We start from the raw sequence: 19,582 nt of genomic DNA on the forward strand, positions 1-19,582 counted from the left end.
ATGACACAAATTGAGATACCTAAGACACGCTTGTTGCCACATCTTTAGATAAATGATAGAATGTCTCAAACATTTCAGTGTTTGAGAATTAATAACTATGCAAAAATATTCAAGAACCAGATATTCTAGTAAAAATTTCCTTCCACAGAAGGAAACTAGCAATTAAATTGAAACTGACACATGGAGAGAGACATTTCCTTAAGCCAGGAGTTCCTAAACTCTTTGACACGGGGACCAGTAAATCCATTCACGAGCTTTTGGAGGACTGGTAACATTCATTTACATATTCGTTAATGATGAATATGCAAACAGGTTGTTTCTGGTCCTCCCAAAGCCCCCAGTGCCAGCTTTAGCAAAGCTTTTGATATGGTCACCCACAATATTCTTGCCAGCAAGCTAAGGGAATATGGATTGGATAAATGGACTGTAAGATGGATAGAAAGCTGTGGTTGTTGGTAAGAATCATCTTGAGGTTAGGTGGTTGTCTATAGGAGACTATGGGTCTGTCTACCAGAGCCTCTTGGAGTATGGTATCCTGTTCCAGTATAGGCTGTAGTTTATTGATAATGTGTTGGACAGGTTTAAGTTGGGGGTTGTAGGTGATGACAAGTGGTGTTCTATTGTTGGTTTTCTTGGGTCTGTCTTGAAGTAGATGGTTTCTAGGTATTTGTCTGGCTCTTTCAATTTGCTTTTTTATTTCTCCGGGTGGGTAGTTGAGGTTTATAAATGTTTGGTAGAGATCCTGAAGCTTCTGGTCTCTGTCAGTGGGATTAGAGCAGATGCGGTTGTATCGAAGGGCTTGGCTATAGACGATGGATCATATGGTGTGTTCTGGGTGGGAGCTGGAAGCATGTAGGTAACTGTATGAGTCGATGGGTTTTCTGTAGAGAGTGGTGTCTAATTTTCCATTGTTGATTTGTACTGTGGTGTCCAGGAAGTGGATCTCTCGTGTAGAATGGTCCAGGCTGAGGTTGATGGTGGGGTGTAGGTTGTTGAAATCTCTGTGGAATATCTCCAGTGTTTCTTGGCCATGCATCCAGATCATAAAGATGTCATCGATGTACCGTAGGTAGAGAAGGGGTAGAAGAGGATGGGAGTTGAGGAAACGTTGTTCTAGGTCAGCCATAAAGATGTTAGCATACTGTGGGGCCATGCGGGTACCCATGGCTGTGCCGCTGATCTGGAGGTATAAGTTGTTCTCAAACTGGAAATAATTGTGGGTGAGAACAAAGTTGCATAGGTCTGCTATCAGGTTGGCAGTGGTGTCCTCTGGGATAGTGTTTCTAATTGCTTGTAATCCGTCTTTATGTGGGATGTTGGTATATAGAGCTTCTACATCCATGGTGGCAAGGATGGTGTTATTGGGGAGGTTATCCATGTTTTGTAGTTTCCTTAGGAAGTCAGTAGTGTCTCGGAGATAGCTGGGGGTGTTGGTTGCAAAGGGTTTGAGAAGAGAGGCTACATAGCTGGATAGACCAGTAGTGAGCGTGCCAATACCAGAGATGATGGGACGTCCGGGGTGCCCAGGTTTATGGATCTTGGGAAGCAGATAGAACAATCCTGGTCGGGGGTCAGAAGGTGTTTCTGTGTGGATTTGTTCCCGAGTAGCTGTGGGGAGGCTTTTAAGGAGACAGTGTAGTTTCTTTTGGTATTCCAAGGTGGGATCAGGGGGAGAGGTTTGTAAAATGTGGTATTCGAGAGTTGTCTGGTTGCCTCCTGGTTATAGTCGGTCTTATTCATAATGACCACAGCACCCCCTTTATCAGCTGGTTTGATTATAATGTCCAGGTTGTTTTTGAGACTCTGGATGGCATGGTGTTCAGCGTGGCTAAGATTGTGTGTCGCTTGTTGTCGTTTGCGAATAATGTCAGTCTGTGCGTTGTTGCGGAAGCTTTGTATATAGAAATCCATATTGTAATTCCGACCGTCAGGGGGAGTCCATATAGAATTATTTTTCCTTTGGTGTTGATAGGGGGGATCTGGTAGGTCAGATTGATGTTCATTGGTGGTTTGGAAATATTTGCAGAGGCAGTGAAAAAAAGCCTCAAGGTCACCACAAAATTGTATCCAGTTTGTGCGGGACGTGGGGCAGAAAGAAAGACCCCGGGACAAGACAGACTCTTCTGCTGGATTGAGTTTGTAGCTGGAGAGGTTAACAATATTATCTGGTGGGTTGAGGTAGTTGCTGTTGCAACCAGTGGTATGGAGCAGGTTAGAAAATTTATTGTCTTTTCTTTGTTGTAGGGAATAGAAGTGTGTTGTTTAGTTTAGAAAAGAGAAGATCGGGAGGGTGGGGGGGGACACATGATGGCAGTTTTCAGATATCTAAAATAGTGTCATAAGGAGGAGGGAGAAAATGTGTTCATCTTGGCCTCTGAGGATAGAACAAGAAGCAATGGGCTTAAACTGCAGCAAAGGAGGTTTAGGTTGGACATTAGGAAAAAGTTCCTAGCTGTCAGGTTGGTCAAACACTGGAAAAAATTGCCCAGGGAGGTTGTGGAATCTCCATCTGTGGAGATATTTAAGAGTAGGTTAGATAAATGTCTATCAGGGATGATCTAGACAGTATTTGGTCCTGCCATGAGGGCAGGAGACTGGACTCGATGACCTCTCGAGGTCCCTTCTAGTTCTAGTATTCTATGATTCTATGATCTCTTTGATGTCCCATACTGTTTACTACAGAACTAAAGTCCTCTTTCCAAGGGAAATGGCCTTGGCTTTTAAAAAAACATATATTCATCGAAGTTCTAGTTCTCAATCTATCGCAATTAAATCATTGAATATATAAAAACAAGTTAATTGATCACTCCAAATTGGACTTATGCATTATATAATAGAATAGAGAACTTTCTTCTTTACATCAGCAAAAAGTATTCATTTATATACTGGAGAGTTTTAAATTCCCGGATCGTCCTGTATCAAGTAGTTATATTTCTAATGTGGTATCATGCTGTACAACATAATTAATTTTCAGAAAAAGGAGTTCATATTAAGGCATATGACCATTTTTTTCCTCCTAAAAATGCTGAGCATCAGCAGCTCCCAGTAACTTTTTCAGAACTGCATGAACTTTCCAGCATGCAAGGCGAGTGCACCCTCTGCTGTGCTCCCTTATATGGTGCACATTTCCCTCAGCATACCAGCTCAGTGTGCTTGAGGCTGAAGTGTATTGGAATCATGGTCCTGTGTTATCTCTGCTCACATTAGGGCACATAGAGGAAGTAGTTTCTCTGCATTTGACAGGCTTTTGTGTAGAGTGCAAAAAAATGAGGGATGCTCCTTGTACACTTCCCTCCTATAAACATATGGAAGAGTTTAAAACAACTGTTAGACTCTAGACTCTTAACTTTAAACTAAACATTTGATATTTATGAAAAACATCTGTATGGCTTCATTTTACAGAAGAGGATAATGATGAGATCAAAATTGGGACCTCATGTAAAAATGGAGGCTGTTCAAAGGTAAATAGCTGTTTTATTCCTTCTGTTTATATTGCACCTATAGAACTCTAAGAATATGAACAAGTCGCTATTTTAAAACGCATGTAATTCCAAGTTTGTAGGTCAACAAGTCTGAATAAATAGTTACACATTTCAGTGAATTCAAAAGGTCAACATGTAGGGTTTTTTGGACCAATGAGTTAGTAACCTTATATTGAGGCCCATTCCTGAGGTTTCTGGTGCGCAAATAAAAAAAAAAAAGTTTGAGCATCTCTGATATGTCAGTAGTTAAAAAATTAGGTGGAATGAGATGGTACCAAACTATGAAGGACTTTATTGTTAAATACTTCAAATTGCTTCTGGCAATTAGTGGTGTATTACGGCAGTCTGAAGTATGTACTAATCATCAAACAATCTGTGCTACTTACTGAGTAACACTGAAAAAGGGAGCACCCACATCTTACATTTTCAACCATGAGACCATTCTTCCACTATCGCCAACAATATCTCAGAACACATTCACTGCAGTTAAAAATCTTCAGCTAGCCTTTGCCAGCTGACTTGGGCTCAGGCTTAGGGGCTGTTAAATTGCTGGGCTTGGGCTGGAACCCACCTCTAGGATTCTGTGAGGTGGGAAGGCCCCAAAGGTCAAGATGCACCTAAAGAGAGAATGTCTACACAGCAATTAAACAGCCGTTTAGCCTGAGTCCTGTAAATCAGATTCAGCTGGTGTGGGCCACACACAGGAGTCTTTAATTGAAGTGTAGACATACTCCCACTTTCTCCCATGATAGCCTTCTACTGAATAGGAGGGATGTACACTAAAAATCTTTAGCACCCAGCAGGTCTGATGGATTTTGTTCTTTTGTCATTGAGGCTCCACTGGTGAAGATTGTGTTTGCACATGAGTTTTTGAGACCCTCTTAAGTGGATTGCATTAGTCCTGTTAGATTAAGAGGGACTGATATTACAATTAAGTGATAATAGATTCTTATAAAGCTAAACACTTAATACTGTATTGGGCTGCTTCCTTTTGATGACTTTTGTGAATGATCTCATTTTAACCTTGCAGTCTTTTAATTGTACATCAAATATATTACTTATTGCCTACGTGTGGGGGTGCGTGCGTGTGTGGGGGTGTTTATATATATTAATTAATTACACACACACACACATGCACACTTAATTTCATTGTGAGAAATGTGAACACAGAGTTGAATAGTTTTGGCTTTCTCTGTAAGAAGTCAAACTTGCCTTTAAGTACTGATAGTGATAGTATCCAGATATCTCACTGATTCACTATAAGGGATTCTTTTAAGGGTGTTGGAGGTGGCTCTTTTTAGGAATGAAGATTTAATATCTCTGAGCTTATTTTGCAGCATAGGGGAAGAAAGACCATTTTTGATTTGTTTCAAAATCATTAATATGTATTGGTCAGTGTTCTCAATCTGTTTTGATAATTTTCTGTGATAATAGCTTATTTTTATTTTTTTTAAAACAACACTTTAAGAAATTATTCTATTTCACCAGACATTTGAAGGACCACAGAGCACTGAAGAAATATGTATATACCATTCTGGTGTACCTATATTCCACGAAGGGTTAGTATTATGCAATTAATATTTCATTCCATGAGTTCTGTAAATCATTCTTTTTAAGTACTTGTTTGTTTGGTTATTTTTAAAGGGAAAAATGTTTATACTGTTAAAACTGTTGGAAATGATAAATTATTCCAAGTGTTTGAATTGTGTGTGTATTATGGCTAAGGTTAAGATTGTCGTGATTATTTCGAGTAAAAGACAGGGATTGGTCATGGGCAATAAACAAATTCATGGAAGCCTGTGACCTTTTCCTTACTTCTACTTAAGGAAACCCCCCCCCCCCCCCCACACACACACACACACACACACACAAACTGAACAAATGGGGGAGTTCCTGGATCTGCCTGTATGCTCCAGGGGCCTCCACCGACAAGTTCCAGGGTTTCCCTGTGGCAGCTGGGAGCTGCAGTGGAAAATGAGATCTCAAGGAAGTCTCTGGAAGTTATATATTCCACAACTTCCATGATGCAATTTTAGCCTCACTTATGGCTTTTTAAATTATTTTCTTTTCAAATTTCCTTCAAAGGATGAAGTACTGGAGTTGCTGTAAGAGAAAAACTTCTGATTTTAATACATTTTTGTCTCAAGAAGGCTGCACGACAGGAACACATGCATGGACTAAAAAGGATGCTGTAAGTAGTTTTATTGATTATGTACCTTCATGTAGCTTTGACTTTTAAAACAAACTTGGTGTTTGTGGAAAATCTAAGCACTATTCTCATATTTTAAAAAAAAAGGAGTATTTACAAACTTGTGTATTATGTAACGTTTTTAAGGGTGGCTTTAATACAATTTTTAACTTCGCCATTGGCTATTGATTGTCTTAAACTTCCCAGTCATTGAGAGAGTATGAAACTGGGCTGAATTCAATTTTAGTTACAGACAAATAATTCTCCTATTTCCTGAAGAATATAAATTCTCTAATGTAATGGAGCCTAAGATAATCTGAGTGAAATACTGTACTTCTCTGTACACAGTCACATTTTTTGAGGCATGTATTATGAAATAATATAATAAAATCTGTACACATCCAATAAATTTGTAAGGCTTATTGGGGGATAGACATCAGTACTTAGAAATGTTATACATATGCTAACAGAGTTCAAAAGATTTCACAGAGAAACATCTTCCTAAAACTAGGAAAGGAATACATTTAGATAGTCTAAAACAATCTTGCTTGACAAAATGTCATTCATACTAGATAACCCAGAAATAGTGAGTGTTCTTGAGGTAGGACTGATGGGAATACAGGCAGTCCCCAGGTTACGTACAAGATAGGGACTGTAGGTTTGTTCTTAAGTTGAATCTGTATGTAAGTCGGAACTGGTGTCCAGATTCAGCCATTGCTGAAACTGATCAGTTTCAACAGCGGCTGAATCTGGACGCCAGTTCTGACTTACATCCCCAAGTCAGCTGCTGCTGAAACTGATCAGCGGCTGATTCCAGGAAGCCCGGGGCAGGGGCTTCCTGTAGTCAGCCGCTGGTCAGTTTCAGCAGCGGCTGACTTGGGGTCACCTGGGGCAGAGCAGCTGGGGTGCTGCTGCATAAGTCGGATCTGCGTAACTTGGGGACTGCCTGTACTGCTTTTCTCACTACACCATTCTTCAAGTGAGATTTTCTTTGAACTAAAGCAGATTGTGTTGTGTAGTTTCATTATTTGTATATTAGGACACAATGTGCGTTTTGCTTATAGCTGTTCCATAGCAAAGCAATGAATAAACTAGACTGGTTAGTATGAACTTGTAAAACACAGGAAAATACTTACAATAAAATGTGAAGAGGCTCTCTGAGGATGCTACAAAACTAGAGTGACATTATACTAAAACAGTGATAGAGATGCAGCCGTGTTAGTCTGGTGTAGCTGAAACAAAAGACAGAACTATGTAGCACTTTAAAGACTAACAAGATGGTTTAATAGGTGATGAGCTTTCGTGGGCCAGACCCACTTCCTCAGATCAATATGTGGAAGAAAATTGGCACAACCATATATACCAAAGTGATAGAATTAAAAAAAAAAAAAGTGAACGCATGTGAAATTGACAAATCAAATTTTAGGACAGAGTGGGGGTGAGAGGGGAAGGTAAGTTTCTGTGAGGTAGTGACATAGGGGTGATAATTGGGGAAGCTATCTTTGTAATGGGTGAGATAATTAGAGTCTTTGTTTAAATCCATACATAAAGTGTCGAATTTAAGCATGAATGACAATTCTGAAGCTTCTTGTTGAAGTCTGGAGTTAGTCTCTTTGAAACAATATGCATATTTTAAGGTCATTAAGGGAATGATCAGTCTGGCTGAAATGGCAGGCAACAGCTTTCTTTCTGAGAGAGTCTTATATCTGTTTAGTGTGCATTGATTCTTTGGCGAAGTGTCTGAGACGTTTGTCCAATGTACATAGCAGGCACATATGGCATAAATTATATTTCTGGATGCGCAGGAATATGTGTTCTTGATCTTATAACTCACTTGGTTAGGTCCAATAATGGTATCAGCAGAATGAATATGTGGACAAAGCTGGCAACAGGGTTTGTTGCAAGGGAAGGTACCAGGGTTGGTATTAGTGTGGTATGTCCTGTGGTTGTTGGTAAGAATCATCTTGAGGTTAGGTGGTTGTCTATAGGGGTATGTCTACACTACCCTCCTAGTTCGAACTAGGAGGGTAATGTAGACATACCGCACTTGCAAATGAAGCCCGGGATTTGAATTTCCCGGGCTTCATTTGCATAAGCGGGGCTCCGCCATTTTTAAATCCCCGCTTGTTCGAACCCTGTGCCGCGCGGCTACACGCGGCACGAACTAGGTAGTTCGAAGTAGGAAGCCTAGTTCGAACTATCTAGTTCGTGCCGCGTGTAGCCGCGCGGCACAGGGTTCGAACGAGCGGGGATTTAAAAATGGCGGAGCCCCGCTTATGCAAATGAAGCCCGGGAAATTCAAATCCCGGGCTTCATTTGCAATTGCAGTATGCCTACATTACCCCGCTAGTTCGAACTAGCGGGGTAGTGTAGACATACCCTAGGAGACTATGGGTCTGTCTCTTGGAGGGTAGTATCCTGTTCCAGTTTAGGTTGTAGTTTATTGATAATGCGTTGAACGGGTTTAAGTTGGGGGCTATAGGTGATAAGTGGTGTTCTATTGTTGGTTTTCCTGGGTCTGTCTTTAAGTAGATGGTTTCTGGGTATTCATTTGGCTCTTTCAATTTTTTTTATTTCTCTGGGTGGGTAATTGAGGTTTATAAATGCTTGGTAGAGATCCTGAAGTTTCTGGTCTCTGTCAGTGGGATTAAAGCAGATGTGATTATATCTAAGGGCTTGGCTATAGACGATGGATCATATGGTGTGTTCTGGATGGGAGCTGGAGAACATACAATACAATCTATCGTCTATAGCCAAGAGACTTTAACTCCAGACTTCAACGAGAAGCTTCAGAACTGTCATTCATGCTTAAATTTGACTCTTTATTTATGGGTTTAAACAAAGACTCTAATTGTCTCACTCATTACAAAGATCGCTTCCCCAATTATCACCCATATGTCACAACCTCACAGAAACTCCCCTCCCCACTCCCACTCTGTTCTAAAATTTGATTTGTCAATTTCACGTGCGTTCACTTTTTTTATTGTATCACTTTGGTATATATAGTTGTGCCGATTTTCTTCCACATATTGATCTGAGGAAGTGGGTCTGGCCCACGAAAGCTCATCACCTAATAAACCATCTTGTTAGTCTCTAAAGTGCTACATAGTTCTGTCTTTTGTTTCATTATACTGAAACAATGTATCTGAGCATTTTCAATTTTAAAGATACTGTCTGATCACATTCTGCCTTTAGATGTGTATTGACAACTCTGTTGTCGAAATTTGTGTCCCTGACCTATAGAGTAATATCCATACAGCACATGTAGATTGTTAAAAGAAAGAAAAGAAGTGTAAATTCGTGCTATCTTTTCCTTGTATCATTTTTCCCCAACCTTGCATAGTTCTTTGGAAATACAAAATCCTTGTCAGTTCTATACCACTTCATGATTGTAACTGAATTTTTTCTTGAAGTAGAAAAATTAGAGTAAAAGCTACTAGAATGTGCATGCAGGGGGGTGGAGAAATCCCTTTAAAAGGGTTTTATTTTTTTTAATTTTAGTTGTAGCAACTTAACTAAAATACCTAACTGGCTGAAATGCTGCGTCACTAAAGTTTTCATATAGCCAAGCAACTGCCTCACTGAGTCAACCACGTTATATCAGTTGCTTTACAAGGTGGCTATGTGAATTGTGTTGAGATCTACTGGTCTGCAGTGCTGTGTTCAAACTTCTTTTCTCTTTCTTCCAGCAAAGTTTATGTACCTTTGCCCTGGGAATCTAGCATCCTCTGTTTGTTCTTTAACTTCACGCTCTCACAAAACAAGACAGATGACCCAGGGAAACATCTTGATTTTGTTTTTCACCTGATATCTCTTGCCACATCATTCCATCTCTCCCTGAGTAACTCTGGTTTTTTCTTTAGGAAAGGAATTGGACATCTGGTTTCCTATCCCACTGTCTAGAACTGAAAGTACGAGGTTCAGAGAGCCCAGACTTCTGTTTGTTTTTTGTATTGCCATTGAATGGATTTAATCTTTCTTCATTCCTGGACACTTCCTACCTTCCTTTGTCCTGTTCTCTGTACTCTTCCCAGCAGAGGCTGCTGTGCAGTCTTTTGTGGAATATTTGTAGCGGCAGTAACATGAAGCACTCTCGGGTGCTCTTTTGTTGCCTTGTTCAAGTTTAGACAACAGGCAGTTACTTTTGATTTCCTACTGTGAGATTTTTCTCATTCCCACTAATACTTCAAGCATTAGAGAGGGTATGAACCTGAGTGTCTGTCTGATTTTGCACTATGGCTAGTTCATAGATGATATAAAAAAATATCTCATCTGGTATCCTCTGCATATTCACAGTGTAGGAGATATGTCAATATACCTTGAACTGGTGGAACGTTCTAGTAGTGCTCATTGGAATGGCTCTTGTACCTCCTTTCTGTGACTTTGTGGCTCTAAACTTCTTGCACATCTGTTCTCAAATTGGGCCAGGACCTCATTTTAATGGCATTTTCAGGTCTGGCTCAGGCTTCCCCTTCCTCCCCCACACCCTGCCTGCGGCTCTGTATAATATTTGTTTTCAGAAGGTGGTATGCTGCAGTGAAGTTTCAGAACCTCTGTTCTAGAGGATGGACTATGAAAGGGATAGGGGTGATAGTCTATTTGGGTATGTCTCCACTACCACCTTAGTTCGAACTAGGGTGGTAATGTAGTTAATCGGAGTTGCAAATGAAGCCTGGGATTTGAATTTCCCAGGCTTCATTTGCACGAAGAGTAACGGTAGTTCAGAATAGGAAGCCTAGTCCGAACTACCTAGTTTGTGCCGCATGTAGCCGTGGGGCACGGAGTCCGAACTAGCAGACGTTTAAAAATGGCGGCGCCCGGCAACATGCAAATGAAGCCTGGGAAATTCAAATCCCGGGCTTCATTTGCAACTCCGGTTGACTACATTACGACCCTAGTTCGAACTAGGGTGGTAGTGTAAACATACCCTTAGTTTTAATTTCAGCCACTTCTATTTTGCTGAATGGGATGTCTCCTTAATAAAATAGGATGGAGATATTTGACAAAGCAAAACTGTATACATAGTTTTTCTTCACTTGTAATACCTGTCTCCTCTAATCTATAATCCTTGCTTTTGTGTATACATCTTTATATTGCTAATGTTACATTTTTAGTTTGCTTGTCAGGTGACTGAGTTAAGTGGCCCCTTGCTGAAGAGAGATTTCTCCATTGAGATTTTTTTACTTTTGCCTAGAAGGTTGATCTGTCATCTTTTGTGTATGGAATCTTATCCTGTAGGAGAGGAGAGGGCCTTCAAGCACATGCCATTATGTAATTTTATCTTAACATTAGTAGGATTTCTGTGCACATGTCTAAATGCAGAATGTAGTCTTGTACTAATTACATTTATCATTACAATGTTGTCCTACATGACAATTTTCAGAGCAGGTTTTTTTAAACCTGTATCGTGACTGTAGGATTTTTCAAGACGACACCTTTGTTTTTTAGGGGAAAAAAGTAGTTCCATGCAGGCATGATTGGCATCAAACTGGAGGTGAAGTGACTATTTCAATATATGCAAAAAATTCACTTCCTGAACTTAGCCATGTAGAAGCAAATAGTACTATGGTGAGTATCTGTGGCTTTTTTATTTTAAATAGATAAATATTTCATTTTGTGGCTAAACTTGATGCTTAAATATAGCAAAATAAGTCACTTTTGTGTGTAAATATTAAAATACGATCTTTTTGCTTTATTAAGAAAAAACACAAAGTAAAACAAGATAGCTGTCTTTGTGAGACATAATTCTTAATTGGTTCAGTTTTGGTAGATCTGCAGGCATTTTTTTTCCTTTTTTGTTCATTTAGACAAACTTTTTACGTTTAAACCTTTACAGAACTTTTTTAAAAGAACTTTATATAATTACATTACCAAAATATTATTGTTCGGTTTTTAAAAGTAAGCAGGCTCTCTCACCATATGTAACTTTGCAGAGATACTGTGCTATTACAGAGATTTTTAAAATGAAATATTCTAATTTCTGATTCTGTAAATACACATTTTGCAAAATTGAATAGCCTAGTACTGTTATCACAGGTAAAAAATGTTCACATTTAATTGAGATCCTCCATCTCCTAGGATCCATTTGTAGATTTGTGTGTTTGTGTGAAGTCCTGGTAACTTTAATGATGTAGGATTAGTGTACTAATGTCATAGTTTAAATTAAAAGTAAGTCACTTGACAATAATAAATCTCTTCTGTATTTTTTCTCATTTAGTTAAATATCCATATTATATTTGAAGGAGATAAAGAATTTGATCGCAGTGTGAAATTGTGGGGAGTAAGTATAACCTCCTGAATGTTTTGTTAAGACTTTTAGTTCACTTTACCCTCAGCCATAGCTTTTTCAGAATAGAATTAGGGGGTTTTTTCCCCCTAAAACTACCACATTTCTACAAGTCTGGATTATCAAGAGAAGTTAATTTGTGCAGGATTTACTAGTTTTATCATAATTGTAATCTGAATACTGTAAAAAATTTATATGCCATTAGAAAAGATCTGGCCTAGAATTGCATACACCAGACTTGTGCATTCATACAGTAACATGCGTATTGTACATGTATATGCACACCAGTTTTTCTCTTCATGGCTTAGAGGAGGAGTGCTTAATAGATGAACAACAGGTCAAATAAGTACAGCCACTCACAGCAGAATTAGGGCTTTAGCCTGATAAGTAATTAACTCTTCACTTACTCATCTTTTCATTTGTGGCTAAGCCATAGTTAGAGCACTACAGAATGCTGCATCTGATGTAACCCTGCTTAAAATACATGAAACTTTTCCATGATCTTCTCATGATACTCTTTGGTGCTTTTGGAAACTACAAGGATGCCTTCTGCATTACCAGAACTCACTGTATTCTGATTGGCCTGGGAGCAGGGAGAGCGCAGAGAGAGTCTTGCCCCCTTTCCTCGAATTGCCAGCTGTTTTAAAACAGCTGGCAGTTCTTTCTAGCCACCCCTTGCCCCGGGCAGGGGGGCGAGTGACTTGGCACACTCCCCCGCCCCCAGACCCTGATTGGACTGTGGGCAGGGGGAGTGTGAGAAGACTTCCTCCTGCTGCAGTGCCTAAAGGGAACGGCCAGCTGTTTTAAAACAGCTGGCAATTCTCTCTGGGAACAGGGGGGGGCAAGACTTCACGTACTCTGCCACCTCCAGGCCAATCAGGGTCTGTGGGCAGGAAAGCATGGGAAGTCTCCTGGCCTCATCCCTTCTACCTGAGGCCCTGTCCCTTCTGTGGCGGCCCACGGCCACTTCAGAAATGTATGAAGTGGCCCCCTTTTAAAAATTGCCAGCCCCTGTGTTACACAGTGATCTGGTCATGTCTACACCATAATCTCCTCTCTTCAAAACCAGGTTTCTCTGGTACTGTACCAACATTTTCTACACCACTCGCAGTTTTCCAGCAATGAGCACAACAGAGCTAAGGAGGTTCTTTCCTCTCACTCCCCTCCCCCCCCCTAGAACTCATTTAATAACAATACAAAACAGGTCTCAATCATCTTATGACATACCCCAGCAATTAGGAATAGGCAGTATAGGTACCAGCCATACCAACTCCCTTGGAGCCCCTCCTATCGTCAATGGAGGCCACATGAATGGCAACTGCAATGGCAAAGGCAAAAACAGCACTGACACCAGTCACCAACAGCAATATTCCAGCTTCTAACAATCAAATTTGAAACCTTAGTCAAGGATCTCCAAGATCTCCACCAGATCCAATGCTAGATACCAACATCCAACTCTTAGGAGGTTGTTTGCACCCTTTTTATAACAACTGAGCAGCTATAACCAACACATGGGTGCTAGATTTTATTCTCTTGGTATATACTAGCTCTTTCTTCTCCCTCCTCCACACTATTTTCTGGGACCCTTCTCACAAACTGCACTTTTATGTCCGAGACAGAACACTATCTCCAATTAGGAGTGGTGGAATCTGTTCCCAAACAGCACAGAGGCAAGGAGTTTTATTGCTGCTATTTTATTAACCCCACAAGAAAAGTGGAGGCTAGAGTCCCATCTTCTGTATCAGATGACTAAAATTTTTTTAAAGAAACAAAAATTTCAGATGGTCACTTGCCCAGATATCATACCAGTCAGATGGTCACTCTCACAAACAATCCACTGCTTCCACAAGATAGGCCTACAAAAAATACAGTGAAATCAATGATAGGACCTACACAGCTACAGTTTGTTGAAGCATATTTCAACTCCACAATGACTCGAGCATTCTTCTCACGCAGGTTTGGCTATATACAACTTTTAATTGCCTCAGTATGCAACTTCCCACAAATGAATATAATACTTGGGATGCATAGCGGTGTTCCCTTTCATTATGTAACACACACCTGCACATGCAAAGCAGCCCGTCCCCAGCAGCCAAGGCTGGCCTGAACACAGACTGCTCCAGTAGCGGTTCCATTCCCAGGGGGTGGGGAGTGTTTTCCAGCTCACCACTGGGACCTCCCTGTGCACAGGGGCTGTTGGACCTGGCACAAGCTGGGACAGAACAAGCCCGGCTTAGTCCTGGCTTGTGCCAGGTCCGGGACCTACCTCTGCTGCAGCTCTGCATTTTAAATGTAGTATGACCTGGGCTGTCTGTGTGCCTGGCTTCTACTACATTTAAACTGAAGAGCTGCAGCAGGGGTAGCTCCTGGTCCTGGCATAAGCTGGGTCAGAGCACCTTCCCTTATTGACCAGTCATGTAGTTGATATAAATTGTATTGACTACACAATTAGCCAGTTACCTGCCTCTTAACATCCTTACCCGAATCCCTCTTCCCCTACAATGGGACCTCCTAACTCAATGAATGGGGCAACTAAAACACCCTGGTCTACTATGACTTCAACTCAAGGAGAACAAGACTGCTCAGAACAGGTGCAACATATCTTACTCCAGAGCAGAGAACTCTCCACTCACTCTACCTGTACTCACAAATGGAAGTGGCGCAGGCCCCCTTCCCGCTTATCCTGGGTTACCTCTTGGTACTCAAACAATTGGGTCTTTCCATTACCGGTAGTTCTCTGAGGATACATCTTGCGGTAATTACCACTTTCCATTACCGGTAGTTCTCTGAGGATACATCTAGTGGTAATTACCACTTTCCATCACAGGATTAATAACACCTCACTCCTAGACTAACCCATCACAAATCAGTTTCTCAATTATATCAACATTTTCTACCCTGGCATAAGACCATGTGTCATAACACGCAAATTTTAAGTTTACTCCATGCCATTATCTAAATAATTGAAGATATTGAACAGAATTTGTCCCAAAATTAATCCCAGTGCAACCACACTTGTTATGCCCTTCTAGCATGACTGTGAACCATTGATAGCTACTTTCTGGGAGTGGTTATCTAACCAATTATGTACCCACCTTATAATGACCCCATCTAGGTAGTATTTCCCTAGTTTATTTATAAGAAGGCTGTGAGATTTTATCAAATGCTTTATTAAAGTCTAGATATACTACATCTGCTGCTTCCTCCTTATCTGTGAGGCTTGTGATATCCTATCAATCAAAAATATCAGGATAACCTGACATGATTTGTTCTTTACGAATCCATGCTGATTGTTACTTATCACATTATTATCTTCTAGGTGTTTTCAAATGGGTTCCTTAATCATTTCCTCCATTATCTTCCCTGGTACAGAAGTTAAGCTGACTAGTCTGTAGTTTCCTGGTCAGTTCTCATTTCCTTCTTTATAGATGGGCACTACATTTGCCCTTTTCCAGTCTTCTTTTACTTTTCAAAGTAAATAGCTATTGACTCAGATATCCCCTCAATCAACTCCTGGAGTATTCTGTAATGCATTTCATCTGTCCTGGGTCACTTGCGGGTATCTAACTTTTCTAAGTAATTTTTAACTTTTAACTATTTTAACTTTTGAACATACCTCATTTTCATCAGCATTCACTATGCTAGGCATACTGTCACCACCAACCTTGGTGAAAATAAGGAAGTCATTAAGCACCTCTGACATTTGTACATTTTCTGTTGCTGTTCTTCCCTCTTGATTAATGGTCCTATCCTGTCCTTCATCTTTCTCTTGCTTCTGATATATTTGAAGAATGTTTTCTTGTTAGAATTTATATCGCTCTAATTTGAGCTTTTGTGCCTTCACCTTTCTAATTTTTCCCTTTATATAATTTTGTTGTTTGTATTCATCCTGTATAATTTGACCTAGTTTCCACGTTTTGTAGAAATTGATGTTTGGATCATTCAGAATCCCCTGGCTAATCCAGGGTGGTCTATTGCCATACTTCCTCTCTTTCCTATGCAGTGGAATAGTTTGCTCTTGCACCCCTGATGTCTCTTTGGAAAACTGTCAAATGTATTTGGTTGTTTTTCCTCTTAGACTTGCTTCCTATGGGACCTTACCTATGAACTGTCCAAGTTAGCTAAAATCTTCCTTCTTGAAATCCATTGTCTTTATTTTTCTGTTCTTCCTCATACCATTCCTTAGAATCATGAACTCTATAATTTCATGATCACTTTCACTCAAGCTGACTTCCACCTTTAAATTCTCAACCAGTTCTGCCCTATTAGTTAAAAATCAAATCTAGAGTAGCCTCCTACTCCGTAACTTTCTCTACCTTCTAAAATAAAAAATTGTCTCCAGTACATTCCAAGAACTTGTTGGATAGTCTGTGTCCTGCTGTGTTATTTCCCAACAGTTGAAGTCTAGATAGTTGAAGTCCCCCAGTGCATTGGATGATTTTATTAGTTGCCAAAAAAAGCTTCATCCACCTCTTCTTCCTGCTTAGATTGTCTGTAGTACATCCCCCTACTGGCTGTGTCCAGACTCAAGGGTTTTTTCGAAAAAACTTCACTTGCGTCTAGACTACAGCTGCGTTCTTTCGAAATTAAATCGAAAGAACGCAGCTTTTCTTTCGATGGCGGTAAACCTAATTTCACGAGGAAGAACGCCTTTTTTTGAAAGTGCTCTTTTGAAAAAAGGCGTTCCTGAATGCAAACAGGGTGTTTTTGAAAGAGAGCATCCAGACTGCCTGGGTGCTTTCTTTCGAAAAAGTGGCTTGCTTTTTCTAAAGTACTGGTTGCAGTCTGGATGCTCTTTTTTGAAAGAGGCTTTTTCGAAAGATGCTTTCGAAAAAGCCTCTTTCGAAAGAGGCTTGCAGTCTAGACGTAGCCACTATGAGATCGCCCTTTGTCCTTCCCCAGAGACTCTCAACAAGTCTGTCTCCCATGTCTATCTGAACATCAGTCCAGGTGTACACATTTATAATATATAAGGCAATCTCTCCTCCCTTTTTCCCCCTGTCTATTCCTACTGAGCAAACTGTACCCTTCTATACCAATATTGTTGCAAATATTTGTGAATGGGGAAAACTCCATTCTATACTTTTGTCAAACTCAAATGTTTGGAGATTGCCAAACTCTCCTAAAGCATGTTGAGCATATTGTAATTGTTTACGCATGTCCAACATTCTTCCTTCTAAATTTAAGTGAAACATACTTACTCTGTTCCAGGTAATTGATGTGAAGAGGAGTTATGTAAACATGACAGCTACAAAGATTGAGCTCACTATGAGGAAAGCAGAGCCCATGTTATGGGCAAGCCTTGAACTACCAATGCCTAAGATACAGCAAAAACAAAATGAAGATATTACAGATCAAGAATGAAATCCTAAAGATATATAGACTGTTTCCTTATCATGAAGTGGTGACTTGCTACTGTAATGCATTTCTTTTTAAGACTTTTATTTTCTATAAGATCACTTTTTACAATAATTCTTGCATTCCAGATCAGGGCAAACAATCCATTGTGTGAAAACCTCATGCTTGATCTAATCAAGAGTGCAAGATTTATTGTAAATTTATTGAAGCTCAGTCCATACTGTACACTAATATTTTTCAAGCATCCTATTTAGACTGGAGCTACCAGAGTAATCGATGTTGGACTATACCTTTTTTTATCTTGTTTCCTGTAAGGGTACACGATATGAGTATGTGGAATGATAAACATGATTTCAGTGATTTAGAATACACAAATTTGATCTTCAGAAATCAGTAATAAATCCAGAGAGAAACTAGGCGCTATGCAGTTTCTTTCCTTTTACTTGTGACAGTAATGGCTGTATATTTTACTTGTACAATGGGTCACTAGTTTGTGAAGAACTTAGGTAATACTGGCTTTTTCACCATCTAGTTGTCTGGATTTGCTCTGAACAGTTTGAATGCATGTGGTAACAGTACTCATCCACTATCAACACTTGTTCTATTACCAGTAAAAGTGCAACAGCAGAAGACTTTCCAAAAATTTCCAAAGTAACCCAGAAGGGAAGAGGTTATTAAAATGTCCCTGCTCTATCCTTCTCATTTTGGTTTCTGAATTTTAAATAATCCTAAAACAAAAGGAATTGGATAAAGTGAAGCTACAAAAGCTTAGCCTCCCAGCTGTGGGGGAAAAAACAAACAGTCTCAAAACCACTAAGCCAGTTAATATGAAAATTTTGCAAGATACCTAATATATAACTATCCCTCCCTCAAATGCTCACAATTCTTAATCTTCCTCAAAGAGGGTAAATATTGAAGCAGGAGAGGATAATGTAGGTTGTGTTTGTGTCAGCTGGGCTGTGAGAAGATGATTAATGTTTCCATACAATATTTTTTTATTTCAAACCTTTTTAAATAAGGTTATTTAAATGTGTTTTTATTTTAACTTAATTTTCATCTGTATCAAAAAACAAAAAAAATCAACCTGTTTTTTATTTTCAGTTCAAGGTAGAGACCTTGCTGCCAAAAACTAGGGTATTGTGAAAATATGTGACTGAGTTCTAGGCCATAGCTGATGCAGTAATGCTTCTCGCCCTCACATCTCTAAAAGTAAGTTTGGGGCTGCAGCTGAAAAACACTCCCAAAAAAGTCTAAAGATATGTAGAGCACTATTCACATCCCCCTGTGTAGGCCAATTTCTACCTAATTAAAATTTACCATAGAAAACTTTAAAGTCCCAATTCATTTTACAGACCCAGGCTGTACATTGGAGCTGGAAGGTATAATGTACCAGAGGTCTGAGAAGACTGTAGTTGGTGTGGCTAGCTCTCCTCAGCCACAGCTACATTTCATGTGTGTATGTCAGTTCAAGCAAAAATCTAAACCTTCCATCTCCAGGATAGACATATTCTCTTTCATGCAGAGACAGACGTAGTTTGAGTTATATCACAGTTTCTTGATCCTTAGTCATTTTCCTGTCCTCAGAAGGAAGCCAAAAGAACGTTCACAGTTGGGAAGATGGGCATGTATCATGGGTTTGTATATAATAAGAGAAACAACTTCAGAACATAAAGACTAAAAGTAATTTAACCTTTAGAGTTTTGCAGCTGGGCTTAATTTATCTTTGTAGACTCGAGTTCAGGGTTCCATTTACAGCAATATTTAGACATAACTAAAGCTGACATGGATAAAAAAATAAAATAATACATATATACAGAAACACTGGCTTAGTGTTTGTCTGGGAATTTAAAGTCACTTAACTCCCATTGACTTAATGGGAATGTAACGGACTCCTTTAGGCTCCTTTGAAAGCTCCAGCTCTAGGTGCTTCACAAAACTGTGTAGTTTAAAACAAGGTGCAGATAAAAGAAATTTTATAATACTATTTAAAATGCCCTTATGGCTAGTATAACTTGTATACTCTTGAGCAGTGGCTTCCATCTTTTTGAGGATTTGGACCCCTTTTCAATCTATTAAAATGTTATGCGCCTCCTCTCCCCCCGACCCCAAACAATATAGCTGTGCCTGCAGCCTGCACATCCCTCCAGTTACGGTGCTTCCTGAATGGCGTCCCCCAGACAGCTGGGGAAGCAGCATGGGCTGAGGGACTTGCTGGTTGCTGACATGGGTCCTCAGAGGCTTCATGTCGGCAGTGAGCAAGTCCCTCAG

The 19,582-nt window shown here is 39.9% G+C and overlaps 1 protein-coding gene across 1 annotated transcript in view; it reads left to right on the forward strand.

The window, feature by feature from the left end:
• The window catches only part of CHORDC1 (cysteine and histidine rich domain containing 1), a 30,806-nt gene extending 11,692 nt beyond the window's left edge, over nucleotides 1–19,114 (forward strand). Inside the window, exons 6-11 of the mRNA XM_075919381.2 lie at nucleotides 3,403–3,461; nucleotides 4,971–5,041; nucleotides 5,568–5,673; nucleotides 11,119–11,238; nucleotides 11,888–11,950; nucleotides 17,168–19,114. Coding sequence (XP_075775496.1) covers nucleotides 3,403–3,461; nucleotides 4,971–5,041; nucleotides 5,568–5,673; nucleotides 11,119–11,238; nucleotides 11,888–11,950; nucleotides 17,168–17,320 — 572 coding nt within the window. The 3' untranslated portion in view covers nucleotides 17,321–19,114. The remainder of the gene's footprint in view (nucleotides 1–3,402; nucleotides 3,462–4,970; nucleotides 5,042–5,567; nucleotides 5,674–11,118; nucleotides 11,239–11,887; nucleotides 11,951–17,167) is intronic.
• Nucleotides 19,115–19,582: the final 468 nt, after the last annotated feature.

The sequence above is a fragment of the Pelodiscus sinensis genome, chromosome 1 (assembly GCF_052426305.1).
Source record: "Pelodiscus sinensis isolate ZL-2025 chromosome 1, ASM5242630v1, whole genome shotgun sequence".
NCBI lineage: Eukaryota > Metazoa > Chordata > Testudines > Trionychidae > Pelodiscus > Pelodiscus sinensis.